The sequence below is a fragment of the Rana temporaria genome, chromosome 7 (assembly GCF_905171775.1).
Source record: "Rana temporaria chromosome 7, aRanTem1.1, whole genome shotgun sequence".
NCBI lineage: Eukaryota > Metazoa > Chordata > Amphibia > Anura > Ranidae > Rana > Rana temporaria.
In genome coordinates this window covers 129,066,785-129,087,264 of record NC_053495.1, presented here as the reverse complement: position 1 = coordinate 129,087,264, position 20,480 = coordinate 129,066,785, and the positions used below count along the sequence as shown (strand labels likewise).

Here is a 20,480-nt window from a genome sequence, read left to right as displayed (position 1 = left end):
CAAATATCTGCACTGTTAAATAGTTTGAGAAACTTTCAGCAAGAGAAGTGGAGTGATAAAATTGGTCCTATCAACAGATGTAAACACTATATTGCAAAATCATCTTTACTGATGGTACAATGATAAAACCTTACATCTGATCAGGTTTACTATAATCACATCCCTCAATATTTTGACCAACTTATTTCAGTTAAAGGGTCAATACATGCAAAAGCGATATTTTCGTTAGATGTAAAGCCTATCTGTTGAGTCAAACCCTACCTTTTTATATGGCTTAGATACACCAACAACAAGATTTCCCTGCCATAAATCATGACTATCTTGAACGGGTGGTAAAGATTCGTTTTTTATTTTCTAAATAGGTTCCTTTAAGCTAGTGCATTGTTGGTTCACTTACCTTTTCCTTCGATTTACCTTCTTTACAAAGAAAAAAAAAAACATTTAGAAGGGAAATCGAAGGAAAAGGTATGTGAACCAACAATGCACTAGCTTAAAGGAACCTATTTAGAAAATAAAAAACAAACCTTTTCAACCCCTTTAATGTCCACCTGGGAGTTCTTGGAGTTCCTTTCCATATTTGTAAGTTCTAGTACCTCCTGTTGCAGTCTCCATCATATACAACTCCTCATGCTGGCCCATAGCAGATGTGCAGATCTAGCAATATAAAGTACATGTCTGGGCAAAATGAAAAAAAAAAAAATAAAACATTCAGTACATCTACACAATACATATACATTTCCCTTTGGTTTGTCTCTTAAAAACCCTACAAGAAGAGAAAAACACCTGATGATCCCAAAATCGAGAACGTTTTTCTAGTCTGGCATCACTGCTTTTGCTGCACAGAAATTTCAAGTAATGTTATCAGACCTTCCTGAGTTCTCCCCTTCTAGACTACAGTACCCCCCATATGTTATAAAGAAGTGAGGGAGTTTTTCTGTAGTCCAGCAGGGGAGATCTCAGACAGTAATGATAACGATGCTTGGGATTTTAGTGCAGCAGAAGCAGCATTGTTAGCCCAGAACAGTTAGGTACTCACTAGACATCTGTCAGAATCAACAACTCTATTGCCTCGTACACAATACCGGTTTTCCCATTGGGAAAACTGCCATGAGAGCTTTTGGCCGGGAAAACCGACCATGTGTATGCTCCATCACAGTTTTCCCGACGAGAAAACTGCCGAAAAAAAAAAAAAGAGAACCAGCTTTCTTTTTTCCCATCGGGATTCCCAGCAGGCTTTTTCCCGTCTGGAAAACCAGACGGGAATGCTTTTCTGAGGGGAAAAAAAATGCTCAGAATCAAGTATGAGGTGGGAGCGCTCGTTCTGGTAAAACTAGCGTTTGGAATGGAGATAGAACATTCGTCACGCTGTAACGGACTGAAAAGCACAAAGTCTGAAAAGGGCAAATCGTCTCTCACCAAACTTTTACTAACATGAGGATCAGCAAAAGCAGCCCAAAGGGTGGCGCTGTTTAATTGGAACTTCCCCTTTATAGTCCCGTTGTACGTATTGTATGTCACCCCACTTTGGACGAGCGGTATTTGGTCTGAACGTGTGTATGCAAGGCAGGCTTGAGAGGAATCTCGTCGAGAAAAATGGTCGTGTATACTAGGCATTCTTCTGTGTTTGCAGTGTTTATAAAGAGTCAAAACATGGGGAAATGGTTATGTACTAAAGAGATTTACTGCATAGGTTTATAAACTTTAGGTTTAGATAGTACTAACACAGGAATTAATGTTCCCATAAAAAAAAATACTAACCAGTAGTAACTGCAACATTTAGAGCATGAATCAAAATTGACATATTCTACCAAATAGAGTATTTTGATTTTACTAGTTAGTCTCCGCTCTCTGGGATATTCTACAAAGATATAGGAATGTCAGAATGTAACGCTGCATTACAGAGAACATAAAATTTGTTCTACTAATACCGAAATCTCTATTAAAATATTGGCAGAAATATAGTCTCGCTCTTTGGATTAGTGTGTTGGTAGAACTGTAAGATGTGAACATTAGCGATTAACATTACAAAGAGGTAATAACAGAAGTTCGTTATTTATATGATGGAAAAAAAAAATCACATGCAGGTCCCGACGAGCCCCCAACTGCTGCTGGTTGGAAGACACATGAGATGCTCTTGAATCTAATCAGTCTTCCCATTTTTCTGCGTTTTGGTCAAAAAGCCATCAGAATGATAGAGGACTTTGTAGCATCCCTTAGAGATCTTCATCATCCACATAACGTTCATTATATCCAGAGATACACTGGAGATGATCCAAGCGCATTGTGCTCCTAGACCCAGTCTATGAAATGCCTCTGTGCCAAAAGTAGAAAAGACGCGCCCATAATAGGTTGGTATGACAGCTATCCTGACAATGAAGAAGACGATTGTCATCAAAACTCCATTCACCATGTTGGGCACGGAATGTTTGTGGTATCCCAGCACTTCGAAGAACCACCTGCGTAACTCAACAAAAGTGACAAATTTAATGCCAGATGATGCTAGATAATGTCTTAAAAATAAATACATCTAATCAAGCAGTTTTGTTAGCAGCAGTAGTATGATAAATACTTGATTGTTTCTCTACTAAAATGGTCTTTAACCCTTTCATACCCAGAAGTCATTGATACCTACATCAGGCCAAATTTAGCAGCGACAGTATGCATGTGTTAACTTTGACAATAATTCTATGAATATTTCGTATATCTTAGTAATTTTTATACTTTTCTATGGCACGCCTTTTTTAATTCTTTATTTATAGGTTCCACCAAAGCATATAAATAAGACATAATGTATGAAAATGCTAAATCGGCCCTCCTTTCTTAGCACAGCTCAGCGCTCAGGGGGTTAAAGTGAGAGTGATGAACCAGATATAGTTAAAATGTGATATAGAAAAAACACCATAAATTACACCTAAATATATAGCAGCCACTTAAGTTATAAAAGTATATGTTAAAACAATAAATAGAGAGCAACTAACTTCGTCTGAGGACGAAGTCCGGAAGTGACGAAACGCGTCAGTTCGTGGTCTCTACGCTATACCAGGAAGTGACGTTTGCGCTCCATAGAGCGATACCCAGAAGTTTTGGTTGTTATCATACAGACGGCTGCCCTGATCGGTATTTAGGTCTCTTTAATAACGAGCACTGAAGCACACGCACTTTTATTCTGCTGGATTGGAAATTGTACAGAGTACGTATATATTGAGAGGGGGGCACATGTGGAACAATAAAGTTTGAAACAATATCACGCAATAGTGCGTTTTCTGTTGTTGTTTGCATGAGTCCACTGGATCCTATCTATATATGCGCCCTGTATGACGGTGTAAGGAGGTTCAAAAGGAAGAAGGAAGGTCTTTGTGATATCAAGGCATTATATACTTATCCTTGGGGTAAGTGCATCCCCGAGAGGGGCTTCCTGTGTTCACGTGGTGTTATATGGGTGAACGGTGGACTGTGAAGAAGATTCTTGCATCGCTGTCACTAATGAACTGCACTTTTGAGCGCCTCGCTCTCATCGCATTTTCTATTGATTTCCTTTATGAAGATTAATGCACAAGGAAGTTTGTTCATTTCAACAAGAACAAAAGCGCTACTACAATATTTATTGGACATTTCAGTTGCTCCCTATCTATTGTTTTTACATATAAATAAGACAGTTGTCAATAAACTGCCAGAACTAAAATAGATAGCATTAGTAATGCGTACTGTTACACAAATATATAGGAAAGATGTCGAATGAAAATGCCTGATATATGACACAATTCCCTATGATCATTATAGATCTTAGGGGGGGGGGGGTATCATTATGCGTGAGATAGGTGGAAAACAACTTTTCTGTTTCTACAGACAAGGCAGGTTAAGGGTCTGGTACACCAGTTTTAGTTCTTTTACAAGCGGAAAAATCCATATAGATATAAAAATGCTTTATTAATATATATATATTTTTTATTACAATTATTAAAAATATGGCACTGTAGCTTAAAGCGGTTGAATACCCTTTTTTTTTTACTTTTACCTACAGGTAAGCCTATAATAAGGCTTACCTATAGGTAAAAAGAATATCTCCTAAACCTGTACGGTTTAGGAGATATTCCCCTTGCAATGAGCCATTGACTTCATCGGCGCATGCGTTCCTGAGTTTCTCGACTGAAAGTCTGGCGGCTGAAGGCTTTCATGTTTCTCAATAACGCCTTCCTTCCTTCTGCAGGTGGTCAATATGTCATAGCTGATGATCACATTACCAGGGACCAAGCAGATGGTTGACAGTGACAATCAGGTTTAAGAGCCACCAGCTGCACTGAATGTTGGCTGGTGGCTCTGAAAGGGGAAAATGTTTATAAACATATCCCAGCATGAGGCTCCAATGTGGTAGGGGGGAAAGTGTATGCATAACAAAAGCATTTTTTAAAGTTATAGATAGAGTAGGGATGGGTAAACCCATCAGTTTAATTTTTGCTTTCATTTTCTTCAACTTTTTGTCTCAGAGGCGCAAAAGGATACAAGAAGTCACTACAAAGAGGTAGACGCGTTTCGCGCAAATATCAGCACTTAGTTGAGGTAATGACTAAGCGCTGATATTTGCGTGAAACGCGTCTACCTCTTTGTCTCCTGCTCCATCTGTCAACCACTTGTCATATGAAGCTTCAATAAAAGGATTTTTGGAAGTGCAGCCATCCGGAATTATTTCTTCACGTTACACAGCATGCGAGCTAGTGTGTGTGGGGATTAACCAGAGACTCACTCACCTGGAGCAGCTTTTCTTGTTTCATGAAGGAAATTCACCTAATTGACAGTTATCACTCACCTCCTGTTCTAGTGACAACTATAAATTTTGGGTTTCCCATCACTTTCTGGCTCAGTGATTATGGTGCTCAGGTCAAACAGAGTGTGAATCTCCCTGTTGGCAGGTGCAGTGCCCCTTTAAGTTCAATCCCTCCTGTTGCTATGTCATAGATGAGGTTAGTGCCCATATAAATGCAAGCTGTGGATAGGGTTGAGTCAATCAGAGTGAGTATGGGGGCAAGACACCCAAGTGTTTCCAAGCTGTAGACCTACACAAGCCGAGTGAAAAGGCACTCTGCAGGCCTGAATCCCCAGGTACAGACTGTGCGAGGACTAGCTGGAGTTGCCCTGTCTTTCCCTAACCTTGTTCTGCAGGGCCTGTAGTGGGTGCAGATGACATTGGGGGTCTAATGTGAGAAGTAGCTGAAATCTGGGAATAGATGTAATCAGGAAGCTTGTCCAGCTGTGCAAAGCTATAGAAGGGACATTTTGAAAAGATTGGTATAATAATTGAAGAAACTTGTCACCCCTAACCCTCATCTGTTGGTCCTGTAACTGTTGATGAATAGCCTAAGGCTGAGGAATTATTATATGGGAAGTGGTCCCAACGTTGTGGTGCTCCCTAGCAGAGAAGTAGAGGGGAAGATAGCTTAAATGTGAGTTGTGCTCTGCACTGGAAAGACTACTACCATAGGTGTGTGCAACCTATTGCATTAGGGTATGCACCCCAGAGCTCAAACCCTCTCGCTTTAGAGACAAAAAAGGGACTGAGAACAGAGATTGCCCAGTCCTTTTCTCTGCAAACTTAGCCGCACCGGACAAGGAGTAAATAGAAAGTGCTCTGTGCTGAGCACCTTCCTGTTCATTCACAAACTGAAGCATAGTTTCAGTTATGAATGAACACAGTGATCGGTACCAATCACGTGTGTTTATTTAGAAAAGGAAGGGAATGGTAACTTACATTTACTGGACCCTTCCCCGCTCTCCATCCTGAAACGATTTGCCGCAGTATTCTGCTGTAGAGGAGGGAAGCCAGCAGTGCTGCAGAGGGGACATGGGGGGGGGGGGCAGCAAGGGCAATCTGTGCCGCACAGGGAGATTAGGGTGTGCCCTAAGTGCGCATGCCTATGACTGCTACAAAATATCTAATCATGCTAATGGCTTCTGCACCAAAGGTTCTAATAGCAAGTATGTTGACTGTGATGTGTTATGGGAAAATCATGAAGTTGCAGTAAAGTACTGGAAATGCATCTGAGTATGGACATTCCTTTATTCCAAGTGTTGGGCTTCAGTCTGGGAATGTGTAAGCAGGCCTCTGTCCTGGAGACATGTGTCCAATATAGCAGCGACAAAGGCAGGCAGGTGGGTTCTCCATCCAGGAAGAAGCAGAGAGGGGCTTGTACAACTTGGCACCAATATCTACCCAACCTACATCCTCAGTGGGGGCAAAGTCAGCAATACAAATTTGGAAGGGTCCTTCATCCTTATTTACTCTATGCAAAACTTAAAAACAATGTATAAAACTCTGCATGCATATACTTTTAAAGATTGCGCTGAGAGAAAACTGTAGGCTGCAAATGCATACCTCCCTTTTTCTCTCATGCTAATCCTTTGGCCTTAATAATTTTAGTCATTAACCCTGCATGGTTAGGATAAGGGAATCGCAAAAAAACACCAAAACCTTAACAGGCAAGAAGCATATAAGAAGTAGGTCAATTCCATATTTCTTTTGTAGTAGATTGTATAAAGGTTTGGAGATAGTCAATTTTAAAGATCTTTACGATAAATTACAGCAGACCGGCCATGACCTTTATTATTTTTTTATTCGCCAATAAATTGTATTTTAGGGAATGCTAGAAAAAAATTCCAAGGCCAATCAATGCCTACAAAGCATTTAATTGATACTGAACAGGCAGGAGGTCAGCATGTACAATTTAAAAAAAGCTTGCTCTAGGCTCTTAAAAGCTACTAGGACAAGCTAGATGCAGGATTCAATGTTGGGGTTTGGGTCCATGGACTAAATAGGCTATGCACATATAGGGAGGGGCACAGACTGCACACAAAAATTACTTCTTTAGAAGTAAAGTCTGTGGAATTCCCAAATTAACAGTAGCAGCAGAATGGTCTGTACGGGAAAGCTATACACGTTTGCTGAGATTTAAAGAGACCTTGTCACCAATTTAAAAGTGCAGGTAAAAGTACAGAAAAATCGTTATCTTGTATTTTAAATGCTTAATTGCAGTGCTTTTTTTTTATTATTTTAACTAGGGCTGTGGAAATTAACTTTTAATTCATCGATTAATCTTTAATTTTTTTGATCGATCAAAATTAGTTGATTAATCAATTAAAAAAAAAAAAGATTAATCGAACACAAAAATGTTGATCAGTAACAGCCCTAATTTTAACAAATGAATTTTTTTAAGTTGCAATATGCCTTTGAACTTACTACAAAGTTTGACTACCCCAAGAGAGTCAATTCTATAATACAGTCCTCTCCCTTCTTCCACATCATAGCCCCCTCCATTTCTCGAAGTGTCTAGTTACTGTCTGTGCTGGCCCAGCATCTCCGTCCCCCCACATCCCCACAAACTTTATAGTGGATGCCAGTGGAGGAGCGAGGGGGATTATTATAGAGTATTACATTAGTGACATCCCTGGGGCTGCTAACATCACATCAAAGATGGCAGTGCCCTATAGCAGTCTCAGGACTTCTGAAGGTCTACACAAGATATGCTTTTACAGGTGAATAACATCAATAAAATATATACTTATGACAATATTTTTATTGATAGGAACCGGTTAGGGACAGGGTCTCTTTAGTACTAAAGCCTCGTACACACAACCGGTTTTCCTGCCAGGAAAACTGCGGGGAGAGCTTTTGGCCGGGAAAACCGGACATGTGCATGGTTCCTCACAGTTTTCCCGACAGGAAAACTGCTGGAAATCCCGCCGGGAAAATAGAGAACCTGCTCTCTATTTTCCTGCCGGTTTTAAACCTGGCAGTTTTCCTATAGGGAAACACTGCGAGGGAGCACACACACGGCCGGGATTCCCAGCGGTTTTAAACCAAGCAGTTTTCCTATGGGGAAACACTGCAAGGGAGCATACACACGGCTGGGATTCCCGGCCAAAGCTTCTCCCGCAGTTTTCCCAACGGAAAACCTCTCGTGTGTACACAGGTAAAGTTACCAAGCAGGTTCTCGGTTTCCCCGCCGGGATTCCCGGAGGGCTTTATACCGCCAGGAATCCTGGTCGTGTGTACAGGGCTTAAGTCTCTTCTTTTTAAATGTTATACCTAACCCCTTTTTTGCATTAATGATTTAAATTACAGGAAAGCTTAAAGTATAAGTTTATGTTTTGGGAAAAATTCAGCCAGTCCCCTTTCTAGGCTGGGTGTCCCTTCCTCCTTGCAAGTCCATACATACCTTTCCCTGCTTTTGTCTGCAACCTAATCAGTTAAACTCTAGAGCTGGTCTGCCTATGACTGCGCATTAACATCCCAGAGACATGAATGTGATGTACCCATATAGCTGGGGAGGGTCCCATTTAAGTCTATTGGACATTAGTGTCCAGTTACGGACAGGGAAAGTCCTCGAATTTTAATGGCTTGGCTGCAGACAGCATGGGAGGTCATAGGTGATGAACGATGTAAGTACAGACATGCGCAAAGGGGAGGGGTTGACACCAGTGGATGTATTGAGGGGGCAAGGCCAACATTTTTTCAAAACATGACCTTGTTCTTTAAACAATGGTTGGACAAGAAGGGTGTATCTCTTTATAGCTTGTATAAAAATAACTGTTACTACATATAAAAAATTAACATGTTCAGTACTCAATGTTGTTACTAGTGCACTAATACAATCACCGTACACATCTCTTTTTCGACTATCTTCTGATGAAGGCCAAACAAGCTTTGTACTCCCTTTCTCTTAAGTAGAAACATTGGCAACTGGGGAAAGGGTCAGAACAAGTCCATCATATTAGACTGCATGGGGGCACAGGTTAGTTTGTTAGTCTTTAGGGATGTGGTCAAATGGTAGCAGGAGGTCTAGGAATAGGTACAGGCCTAGTCAAAAAACTCATTGTTTAGACCAGTGGTCTCCAAACTGATAGGACTTTGCACCATAGGACTTTTGTTGCCGAAAAGTTTGTCCGTTTGCAGAGCGAACTTTTGTCTGATGAAAACCAAAAAAGTTTGTCCAATGGAGCATACACATGGTGGGATTTTTTTGAAAACCTACTCATTTTGAAGTTTGTTGTCAAAAAGTCTGACCGTGTGTATGGGGCTTAACACTGACACCAATGATGAGGCACTATTCCTTACCCTAATATCAATGATTGACACTATTCCTCCTCCTAACACAAAGGACTGCTCCTCACACCGACACCAGAAATATGACATAATTCCTCCCACTAATGATGGGGCACTATTTCTTTCCCTGATACCAACAATTGGCACTATTCCTTCCACCAATACCAATGATTGTCCTCTCACATTGACACCAAAGCATTTTCTACTCACACTGGCCACATTTCGGCCCCCAGAGAGTCTGAAGAACAAGTAAACTGGCCCTTTGTTTAGAAAGTTTGGAGACCCCTGGTTTAGACCTAACATCACTATGTCCCACCAATTGTAAATGCAGATTAAGCAGCTTGTGCTACTAAAGGGGGCCGATGTATGTGATAACATTTATATTCTGAGTAGGAAAGCGACATAGATGCTACAACAAAACTGCTGATTTACAGTTTAGGCCGTGATTGCCAAACCTTAGATAAATTTGACTAGGCCAGGTCTAATGTGTATATGAACTTTTATCTAACCTGAAAGCAGTATTAAACCCAAAACAAAACATATAATACAATATATTGCAGCTTACCAATCATTAGATGCGGTGACTGCACTATTTTTCTTTTCCCTTCTGTTTTTACATGGTTATCTGGCCAGTAGCACATCTCCTGTATTAGATTGCCCACACTCTGGATGAAAGAGTGAAGCCAAACTCCAGCTAATACTTTACACTCAGTTACAGCACCATTTTTTTCTTTTGGGATAAAGGTTTTACATGAATAGATAAAAGCTGATCACTGTAAGCACCCCTGTCAGTGTTAAGTCGTTTTTCTCAGCCATGTCAAATGCTACATCTGGAAGAGAGCTTGTTCTTTTGAAAAATAACAGACTTACTGGCCAGTCTGAAGATTTAAGGGTTAGGGGTTAGGGTTTCCCATTGAAGAATAAGGCTAGGACTAATGCCTTGTACACACCATCACTTTATGTGATGAAAAAAAATGACATTTTCTGTGAAGTAAAAAATGACGTTTTTGAAACTTCAATTTTCAAAGACGAAGTTGCCTACACACCATCGTTTTTCTCACAATGTTCTAGCAAAGCGAGGTTACGTTCTCACCACTTTTTCTATTGAAGCTTGCTTCATAAGTAGCTTCTGGGCATGCGCGGGTGAAAAAACATTGTTTTAAACGACGTTTTTTACTACACACGGTCAATTTCTGTGAAGTAAAAGTTGACGTTTTGAAAAACGACACATAAAATTGAAGCATGCTTCAATTTTTTTGGGTCGTTTTTTAGAAGACATAAAACGACGTTTTCCCCCACACACGGTCAATTAAAGTGACGTTTTTAATCATTTTTTTTCATCACATAAAGTGATGGTGTGTCCGCGGCATTAGGGTTAGGGTTAGAGGATTAGGGTAAGGCCCCATACACACGATAGAATCCATCCGCAGATAAATCCCAGCAAATGGGTTTCTGCGGATAGATCCTATGGTGTGTACACGCCAGCGGATCTGTTTCCGCGGAGAAATCTCCTCTGGGATGGATTCCAGCAGATCGGATATTTGCTGACATGCACAACAAATCCATCTGCTGGAATCCATTCCAACGGATGGATCCGCTCGTCTGTACAGACTTACCGGATCCATCCGTCCAAAGGGATTCCCCGCACGCGTCGTAATGATTTGACGCATGCGTGCAATTCCTTATATGACAGCGTCGCGCCGTCGCCGCGTCATAATAGCGGCGACGGCGCGACACGTCATCGCCAGAGGATTTCAGCGCGGATTTCAATGCGATGGTGTGTACACGCCATCGCATAGAAATCTTCTGAAATCCTCGAGAGGATTTATCCGCGGATACGGTCCGCTGGACCGTATCTGCGGATAAATCCTCTCGTGTGTATGGGGCCTCAGAGTTGGGGTTAGGGTTAAAGGTTAGGGTTTCCCATTGAAGAATACGGCTAGGACTCAGGAATTGGTCAAAGGTCAGAAGGCGGGTTCCTAGAGGTCAAATGTCATGGGGCGAGGCTGACCCACCCCCACCAAAGTGTACCGCCTACCCCAACTAAGTCGGGGAATGAACAAGTCAGGAAATGAACAAGTCGGGGGAAAGAGAGCATAAGAAAGAAAACAAATGCAGTCACAACACATCACATCTGGGATTTAGCAAGCTGCAATATAATAAATGTTTTCTTTTGGCTTTTGATACTGCTTGAAATAAGAACTATACAGATAACATTACAATTTGAATTGTTTCACCTACCGTTGATTGACAAAAGGTGTGGAGAATTCAGCTAGGAGTCGGAAATTACCAAAATATGGCAACATTCCTTCACCCTGGAAAGTGAATTGATGGTTATAATAATTATTACAAACAAGAAACAGGATAGCACAGAGTTGCTGGACAAATTCCTTTACCTACAAAATAAAGTTATCAAGGGGGGGAAACAACACAGTAGTTATCGCAACATGAGTATTTCCCTTTTTATTTATTAGGAGTTTTCCACTTTCTGCCACGAGGTGATACAACCGAGGTTTGCGGCACAAAGTTATGACTAGAAGGGGTCATAACCATATTTGCCACAAAGTAGAACTTCACTCGCTCAATCAACATGGACTATTTGTAATCATTATGCTGCTAGCAATAGTAAATAGATATAGTAAATAGATATTATATTTAAAGTATATTATATTTACTTTTTCTTTTTTATTTATTTACGTTTCTTCAGTTTCTTCCTGGTTTCTTGCCTAGGCAAATGATGTCATACATAATTTTTGCTTTGTGGTGCTCAGATGCAATGTAATTCCACTTTAACTTGTCGTAAGGGAAATATGGGAACTGCCACTTCTGATCTTCTGAACATGCTAGTGACTCATTTGTTATCCTGTCCCTCTGGCTTCAATACTTTCTGAATTACTGAGACAGAACAAGTATGCAGATCAGGAAAGTCAGAAAAAAAACAAAACAGAAATCAAATATATCCCTCGTGTGCATTGAGGTATAGCAGTGTAGAGCATAGACTCCAAAAAGGAAACAATAATGCCTCGTACACATGACCAGTTTTCCCGTCGGGAAAACTGCCATGACAGGTTTTGGCCGGGAAAACTGGCCGTGTGTATGCTTCATGGCAGTTTTCCCCAACAAGAAAAATGCTGGGAATCCGGACGGGAAATATTAGAACGTGTTTTCTTTTTTCCTGCCGGGATTCCCGACGGTCTTTTTCCCGGCAGTTTTCCTATGGGGAAACACTGCAGGGGAGAATACACACGACCGGGATTCCAGGCCAAAGCTCTTATGGCAGTTTTCCTGCCAGGAAAACCAGCCGAGTGTAGGGGGGAAAAGCTGCCGAGCAAGTTCTCGGCTTTCCCCTCAGTTTTCCCGGCAGACTTTTTACCACCGGAAAACCAATCGTGTGTACGGGGCATAAGGGTGTGCCAGTGTGTATGCAGCTATCCATTGAACTGTCCAACAAGGGCTTCCAAACAATCTGAATCCAAGACATAAAAGTAAGGGAAGCACAACCTAGTGCAATTAACCCTTAATTGAGTGAATATAAAAATACACAACAGGATTGCACTCACATGGGTAAAAGGAAAAAAATGCATTCTAAAAAACTGTCTCCCACAACCGCTAGAGACATGGCAGCCCATCTCTGGTATATCTTAACCTGAGCATTCAGCAGGAAACACAGATGTGCAGTGTAAAATCCTGCTGTCACTGTTGGGAATGATCCAATTAAGGAAAGAGAGACATATGGAGAACACTGGCCCGGCTACCACCTGATCCGGCTGCCATGTTAGAAATGTTGAACCTCTAGGTTATAGGAAGTCAATACCAGCCTCACCAGCACTCTAGAGCTCTGATTATAATCACTCCTTTCTACCTTAATGTAAACCCACTCCTCCACAGTAAACAGAGAATCTCGTCGTAAATGAAATGTCGTTTTCCTCGACGAGTCTCTTGTCAGGCTTGTCTAGAATCTTGTCAAGCTTTCTTTGCATACACACTGTCAAGACGAAATCTCATCGTTCTCAAACGCGGTGACGTACAACACGTATGACGGCACTATAAAGGGGAAGTTCGATTCCACTGGCGCCACCCTTGGGGCTGCTTTTGCTAATCTCATGTTACTGCGTGTTAAGTAAAAGTTTGGTGAGACACGATTCGCGCTTCAGTCTGTTACAGCGTGACAAATGTGATATCTCCATTACGAATGCTACTTTTAGGAAAGGTGCGCTCCCGTCTCAGGCCTCGTACACACACAACCGGTTTCCTCGGCAGAATCCATCAAGAAACTTGGTGGGAGATTTTTTTTGCTGAGGAAACCGGTCGTGTGTACATTTTTCAGCGAGGAAACTGTCGAGGAACTCGACGAGCCAAAAAAAAAAGCATGTTCTCTTTTTCCTCGACGGGAATGGAGAAAATTGGCTCGTCGAGTTCCTCGACAAGCCTAACAAGAATTTGACGAGGAAAACAATGTGTTTCGCCCGCCGAGTTCCTCCGTCGTGTGTACGAGGCCTCATACTTTATTCTGAGCATGCGCGGGTTTCTAAGCATACACACGAATGTGTTTCTCATCGTAAACCAGCCCGATGAGAAACACGACGAAAATTGAGACTCCCGACGAGAAAAAAGAGAGCATGTTCTCTTTTCTTCTTGTTGAGATCCACAACAGTTTTCTCAATGAAAAATATACACACGGCCGTTTTTCTCTGTAAAAATGCTCTGCCAGCATTTTTCTTGATGGATTTTGCAGAGGAAAACGGTTGTGTGTACGAGGCTTCAGAGATGTTGGACCTCTAGGTTATAAAAGGTCATTATCAGCCTCACCAGCACTCCAGAGCTCTCATCAGTGCTCTGATTATAATCATTCCTTTCCACCTGACTTAGGCAGGCCATACACGGGTTTCAGGAAAGAAATGTGAATGATTCCCTCCATCAACACAGACAGTGTTGACAGGGGAATCCCTCCTGTCCAACCATTGTCTGCTCCCTGGGGGCAGGGGAAGCTGGGAAAAGACAGCGGCTATAGCAGTGATGGCGAACCTTGGCACCCCAGATGTTTTGGAACTACCTTTCCCATGATGCTCAACTACACTGCAGAGTGCATGAGCATCATGGAAAATGTAGTTCCAAAACATCTGGAGTGCCAAGGTTTGCCATCAGTGGGCTATAGCAACCTGTGATAATCGCAAGCAAATCTGGCAGGCTGGTTGTACCCAAGATTGATTGAACAATCAACTTGGTACATTCAGCCTTCCCATTATTGGTTCGAAATTTCAGCCGGTTCAGCAATTCAGCCTAAAACCCACTCCTCCACAGTAAGGGCCCTTTTACACTGGTGTGCTTACATTTTATCCTTTTAACCATGTGAGTGTGTGTGTTTATGTTTAATCAATCAAAGGTTTATTGTGCTACCCTTTCTTTTGTGTAGCAACAAAAACAGAACTCTGCATACTTGTTCTGGACCATTATCTGAAAGTATAGAAAAAATCAGCAATGGCAACCAGGCAGCTAGCATTTTTTAAAAGGAGAGATCAGGACATAACAAGTTTTATACACACAGGTTTGTGCCTAGACGGCAGCATTATTCATGAGCAGCATATATTAAAGGAGTATACAAATGAGGGTTTTTTCCCATTGTCTGGTGTAAAACTATGGCAGATGGACTGCAAGCTGGGGCAGTTTAGAGGAGTCAAATGACCATGTATCTCAGACAACTTGCAGTTGACTCTTATATCTTTTGTTTGATAGTTTATACTTTACAACAATAGGTGTACATAAAGTACGCACAAGCTTCTTCCAATACTGTGTCATTGTTTTGGCTTTTTGTAGTTATATGACAAAAGGAATGGATTTCTACAAATTGGTCCCGTTCCTCATACAGTATGAACTAGCATTTGTCTATATGACATTTGTTTATATGGGTATATGATGTTTAAATATAGCACTGACAAAGGTAATACCATGTGCATCCCTTCAACTGTTTTCAAGAGCTGCTAGGATCTTCTCTGGCACAACACAGATTCAGCCTATTTTAGCGGGTTTTGCTGTACGCCTGCAAGGTCAAGGTTGATAGAACATTTGGAGGTGATTGCTGACATACTGAAACTGCTAGTCACAATCACTCCACCGATGGAAGGGTTTTCTACCTCATAAAACTGTGAAAAATCCCTTTAATAAGTCATCAAGGTGACAAGCTGTTCAAACAATCAGCTCTTTTAAGCAATGGTAAGTATCTGAAAACATGGAAAAGAATAACCTGGTTTCATTAATCTATTTTTTATTGCACAAGAAAAATGGAAACATATTTTATTTTTTATTTTTTTTAGTTATGTGAAGAAAGCCTTGTAGGTGCCACTTCTGACCACTTTTCTTGATATAAAGAAAACAGAGTAGTGAAATAATAATCTTCATTCTTACAATGAGATATTATCAGACAGTGCAGTGTAGTGAATTAAAATTACTGCAACCAACATTCTGTTCCGATAGGCCTTTATTTTTGTGCCCAAAAGGAAATTCAATTTGTAATGGTTGCCTGTCTACAATTCCTATCTGCAAAATGTAATCATATCTTTATTAGAATTCATAATATTGGCCAACATGATCAGAAAAAAAGTCTGTAGCTGTTCCAGTGAAAAATTTTAAAAATGATTTTGCTGTTCTGTCCCACAACATCAAATTTTCCATATAAGTCAAATAGATAGATGTACATTGCATTCTATTCACCATGATGCTGATTAACATATAAAAACAAATAAATATTCATTTTAATCATTCTACTACTTAAGTAAATGCTTAAGTAATAGTAGGTTGATCAATGTACTTAAAACTTTGTTTTGTCCAGCACACTGTTTTATCCCTTTACGTACAACAGGTTTATTATACTTCAGAAAACATATTATTGACCATTACGGTGATGTCCCATTTACATCCAAAAGTGAACTTCTGCTTTAGAACTACTTGCATAGCTATAAAACTTTGTTCCCCACTTGTTCTTCCTCCCACTAATCTGCTCATTAATCGGTAATGCCCCGTACACACATACAGGTTTTCCGGCTGACTTTTTACTGCCGGGAAACCCGAGGGAAAAACCGAGAACCTGCTTGGTCAGTCTTTCCCCCAACACACAGTTGGGTTTCCCGACAGGAAAACTGCCATGAGAGCTTTGGTCGGGAATCTCGGCCATGTGTATGTTCCCCCGCAGGCTTTCCCCATAGGTAAACTGGCAGGTTAAAAACCGCTGGGAATCCCGGCGGGAAAAAAAGGAAACATGTTCTCATTTTTCCCCGTCTGGATTCCCGGCGGTTTTCCTGTCGTGAAAACTGCCATGGAGCATACACACGGGCAGTTTTCCCCGCCAAAAGCTCTCATGGCAGTTTTTCCGACGAGAAAACTGGTCGTGTGTATGAGGCATAATAGACCAAAACCCACCAAAGTTTATTGTTATTGTAAAATATTCCCCCAATTTATGGAGTATGAACAATAGTTTTTGCTCCATAAGAACCTTGAAGACCATAAGAAGACCTAGAAAGACCAGCGTCACTAGAGATTTAACATGTTGGAATTATTGTCCAATAATTTATTTAACGAATGTGCATGCTGTGGGGGGCAAAACCAACTGCGTTTTTGCAAAGAGTAGTCTTGTGCAGGAGTTCACAAGTGAATGCATAGTGAGAAATCACTTCCATTATACACAGAGAATAAAGAACATAGCTTCGCCAGTACTATACAACAGCCCTCAAAATTTCCACTCGCCTACTAGCATTTGGCGAGTGGATTTAAGCTGGGGGCGAGTGATGACAGGGATGCATGACCAATCTCCCTCCAATCTGTGCCTATACTTAGAGTCCTGATGAGATTGGCGGCCGAAGAGGAAAGGTGCATGCTCGGGAAAAGTAGTCTGTTGAGCCGCGCACAGGCAGAGCAGTACACAGGTGCTCTCCTTACAATTCTCATTAAGCCATGGGACCTAACAGTATGACCTCTCTGAGCCTGCCCCCCTCCCCCGGGCCCCGACCAATGTAGCTGGAGAGCAGAAAGTAATAAGTGAGGTGGAGGATTGCAAAAATTACCACTCCGGTGCAGCGCTCACTGAGAGTTGCCCTGACATGAGAGCGGCAGCCTTCTAGTTTGTGCAGTTTTCTTCTCCTTGTGCTCTATGTAAGTTTAGCCTGAGCACTGTGAACAGACTGGTCTCAATGTGTGCTGTGCGCTGTCAGTGTGCGCTGTGCTATGGTGTCAATGGCTGTGCAGTTGTGTGGATCTCAGCGCTGGATTGTACTCCCTCCCGCTGTGCTGCAGCTCCTCTCCTCTCTGCCAGCCTGAATAAAAGGGGGAAGTGGGGACATGCAAGTGTGGAGCCGCACACACAGGCTCCTGATGATGAGATGAATGGGAGAGAGAGAGAGAGGATGGATGGGAGTTGCAGAGGAGACAGCAAGAGAATGGGCAAGAGACCCAGTTCTAGTGCCCTGTCCCTCTGGTCTGCCCCCAGTGCCCTGTCCCATTTTGTTAAAGTTGTTGTTGGTAATATTTAATTTTGTAACGTGATTCTGCATAAAACATTGTCATTCCATGAGATAATCTACGAGGGGGTGTTTACGGGTGCAATTAGGCGCAGGGCAGTTTATGAATTAGGTGGGGCAACTGGTGGCGAGTAACTCTTGAGGCCTGGCTAGTAGCTCAGGACTTGAAATTTTGAGCCCTGCTATACAAGATATATTTTTATATAGGGCTAAAGCTGTACTGGCAGTGAACATAATTCAGTGCAAATGCATGACAGACACATGGAAAGTGCCCATGTGTATTACCTATTACAAGACCAAATCAGGTCTTCAACAGCCATACACCCAAGTTAAGAATTTTGGAACAAATTTGCATGGTGATCTAAACCTCACTTAAAAAGAACCAGTCTTGCATAAGAATTTGAATAACCAGACACATTCTTATAAAAATTAGCTCCACTTAGTGTAGTGCACTGCAGAGCAGTGCACCTGTGGCTTTCCTGTGGTTTAGCTGCACTGAGCCATAGACTTCTATTACATCTTGCGGGTGTGGTGTGGAAGTCCATGCTAAAGCTAAAATCACTTCATCTTTAGACACCCATGATCTTAAACTAACCCATCTAGCCCTGTAAAGACAATATGAGCATATATACCTTTTCTGAAGCCGATCCGACCCGATCTCCAGCGGCAGAAGCCCTGCAGAGGACATGGCCAACAACGGCTGTGAATTGAATGGGAAGTGACGTCCCCATAGAGTTACTATGGGGTTTCCTTTGTCGGACGTGTCCTCTGCACCCCCCTGCACAGCGAAGCCTCGGCTGACAGCTCAGCGTTGGATCGGGTCGGATCAGCTTCAGAAAAGGTATGTTGTAGTACGTGTCTATATTCATAATTCATTTTAGTTATTGATTTACAAGAAACGTAGTAATAGTTTTATGTTGGTGTATAAGTAAATCACTTCTATCTACATACAACATGCTGAATGCATGAGACATCTGTTTCATTATGCTATGGGAAGTTGGGAACCTTTGACCTTTTCTTTTCACCAGTTATAGCTATTGTTTCCCCTGCCATATACTGTATATAACTGGGAGGCTAGGGATTGAGTTTGAGTTTGATTCAGGACTGAAGAAGAGAAAGTCTGAATGAAGTTGACTGTCGCCTCCAGGTATCTCATTTCTAATGAGATTGTGACTCCCCTGGATTGAATATGCTGTATTTATCTGTATTTTATTATCTTTAATAAAAGCTAAGTAAATCTCTTTTATTACTATACTACTGGTGTGTTGTTTTAATTATTGTACTTACTTCCACAAATCTGAAGGGTAAATATATGAATGAACCTGTCAATAAATGATTAAATGTAACACGGAATTGAACCCCTTGATACATATGTATACTCAATTTTTATTTACAGGGCTAAATAGTTTGGAGTTAGATCGTGGGTGTGTATAGATGCAGGGATTTTAGTGTTAGCATGGACTTCTACTTTAAAGCGGGGGTTCACCCGTACAGAACACTTTTTCCCCTTAGATGGATGCTCGTTTTGTCTAGGGGAATCGGCTAGTTGTTTTAAAATATGAGCTGTACTTACCGTTTACGAGATGCATCTTCTCCGCCGCTTCCGGGTATGGGCTGCGGGACTGGGCGTTCCTATTTTGATTGACAGGCTTCCGACGGTCGCATCCATCGCGTCACGATTTTCCGAAAGAAGCCGAACGTCGGTGCGCAGGCGCAGTATAGAGCCGCACCGACGTTCGGCTTCTTTCGGCTACGAGTGACGCGATGGATGCGACCGTCGGAAGCCTCTCGGAAGACTGTCAATCAAGAAGGAACGCCCGCTCCCGAAGACCCATACCCGGAAGCGACGGAGAAGATGCATCTCGAAAACGGTAAGTATGGATCATATTTTAAAACAACTAGCCGATTCCCCTAGACAAAACTAGCATCCATCTAAGGGGAAAAGAGAAAAAAAAAACATCATTGGGTGAACTCCCGCTTTAAGGTAAAAAACTTTTTTTAGTTTTAACTTTAAAACCACTTTAAATCTCTTTTAATGACGAAGGCTAGAAAAATATTGTATTCCAATTTCAGGAAGACATTGGTGGATTTAATGATCTAGTGACTTTTTGAGGACTCTTATACAGTGGACCCTCGGATTACGAGCATAATCCTTTCCTAGAGAATGCTCGTAATCTGAAGTACTTGCATATCAAAGTGAGTTTCCCCATTGAAGTCAATGGAAACGAAAATAATTTGTTCCGCATTGACTTCAATGGCATGTAATACTGCATGCAGCCAGAGGTGGGGGGCGCCAAAGAGGCCGAGGACACCTTTGGCTGACCTTGGCAAATCTCGCAAAGACTCAGTTCCCGAGGTTTGCCGAGGTCAGCCTAGCTGTTCTTGGGCCTTTTTGTGCATTTCCGAACGGCGATAGGCGCCATTCGGCTCTGCCCCCCCAGGCCAAATGCGGTACTGCACACCGCTTTGGACTGAATCCTGCAAACAGAGGATTTTTTTAAATACAGTGCTCGTATTGCGAAACACTCGTTAACCGCGTTACTCGCAATCCGAGGTTCCACTGTATATCATATCCTTGCTTGATCTTTCAGCCTTTCCTCTGTTTGTAAAAATACTAAATAAAGTGCTGTGCTTCTCTGGAGGTTTTTCACATGCTGTAAATAGACTAGTCTAGAATAAGGAGTCACAAACCAATAAATTTGGAGGATATGCCGCTGCCCAAGTCCTCAAGGCAGATAAAGAACGAATGGGTTATTCACTAAAACCAATAGGTTATTCACTGCAGCTGCTTTGAGTTTAGCTTAATTAATTATAACTCCGTGAAAAGAACTACATCTTTAAAGTCATTGCCCTTGAGTAGGAAGTTTGGGAGCAATAGC

At 41.7% G+C, this 20,480-nt stretch overlaps 1 protein-coding gene across 2 annotated transcripts in view; it reads right to left on the bottom strand.

Annotated features, from left to right (window-relative positions):
* Positions 1-1,657: 1,657 nt before the first annotated feature.
* The window catches only part of TLCD4 (TLC domain containing 4), a 147,337-nt gene continuing 128,514 nt past the window's right edge, over positions 1,658-20,480 (bottom strand). For both annotated transcript variants that reach the window (XM_040359970.1, XM_040359971.1), the window contains exons 6-7: positions 11,336-11,409; positions 1,658-2,456 (exon numbers count right to left, since the gene is read on the bottom strand). In XM_040359970.1, coding sequence (XP_040215904.1) covers positions 2,141-2,456; positions 11,336-11,409 — 390 coding nt within the window. In that variant the 3' untranslated portion in view covers positions 1,658-2,140. The remainder of the gene's footprint in view (positions 2,457-11,335; positions 11,410-20,480) is intronic.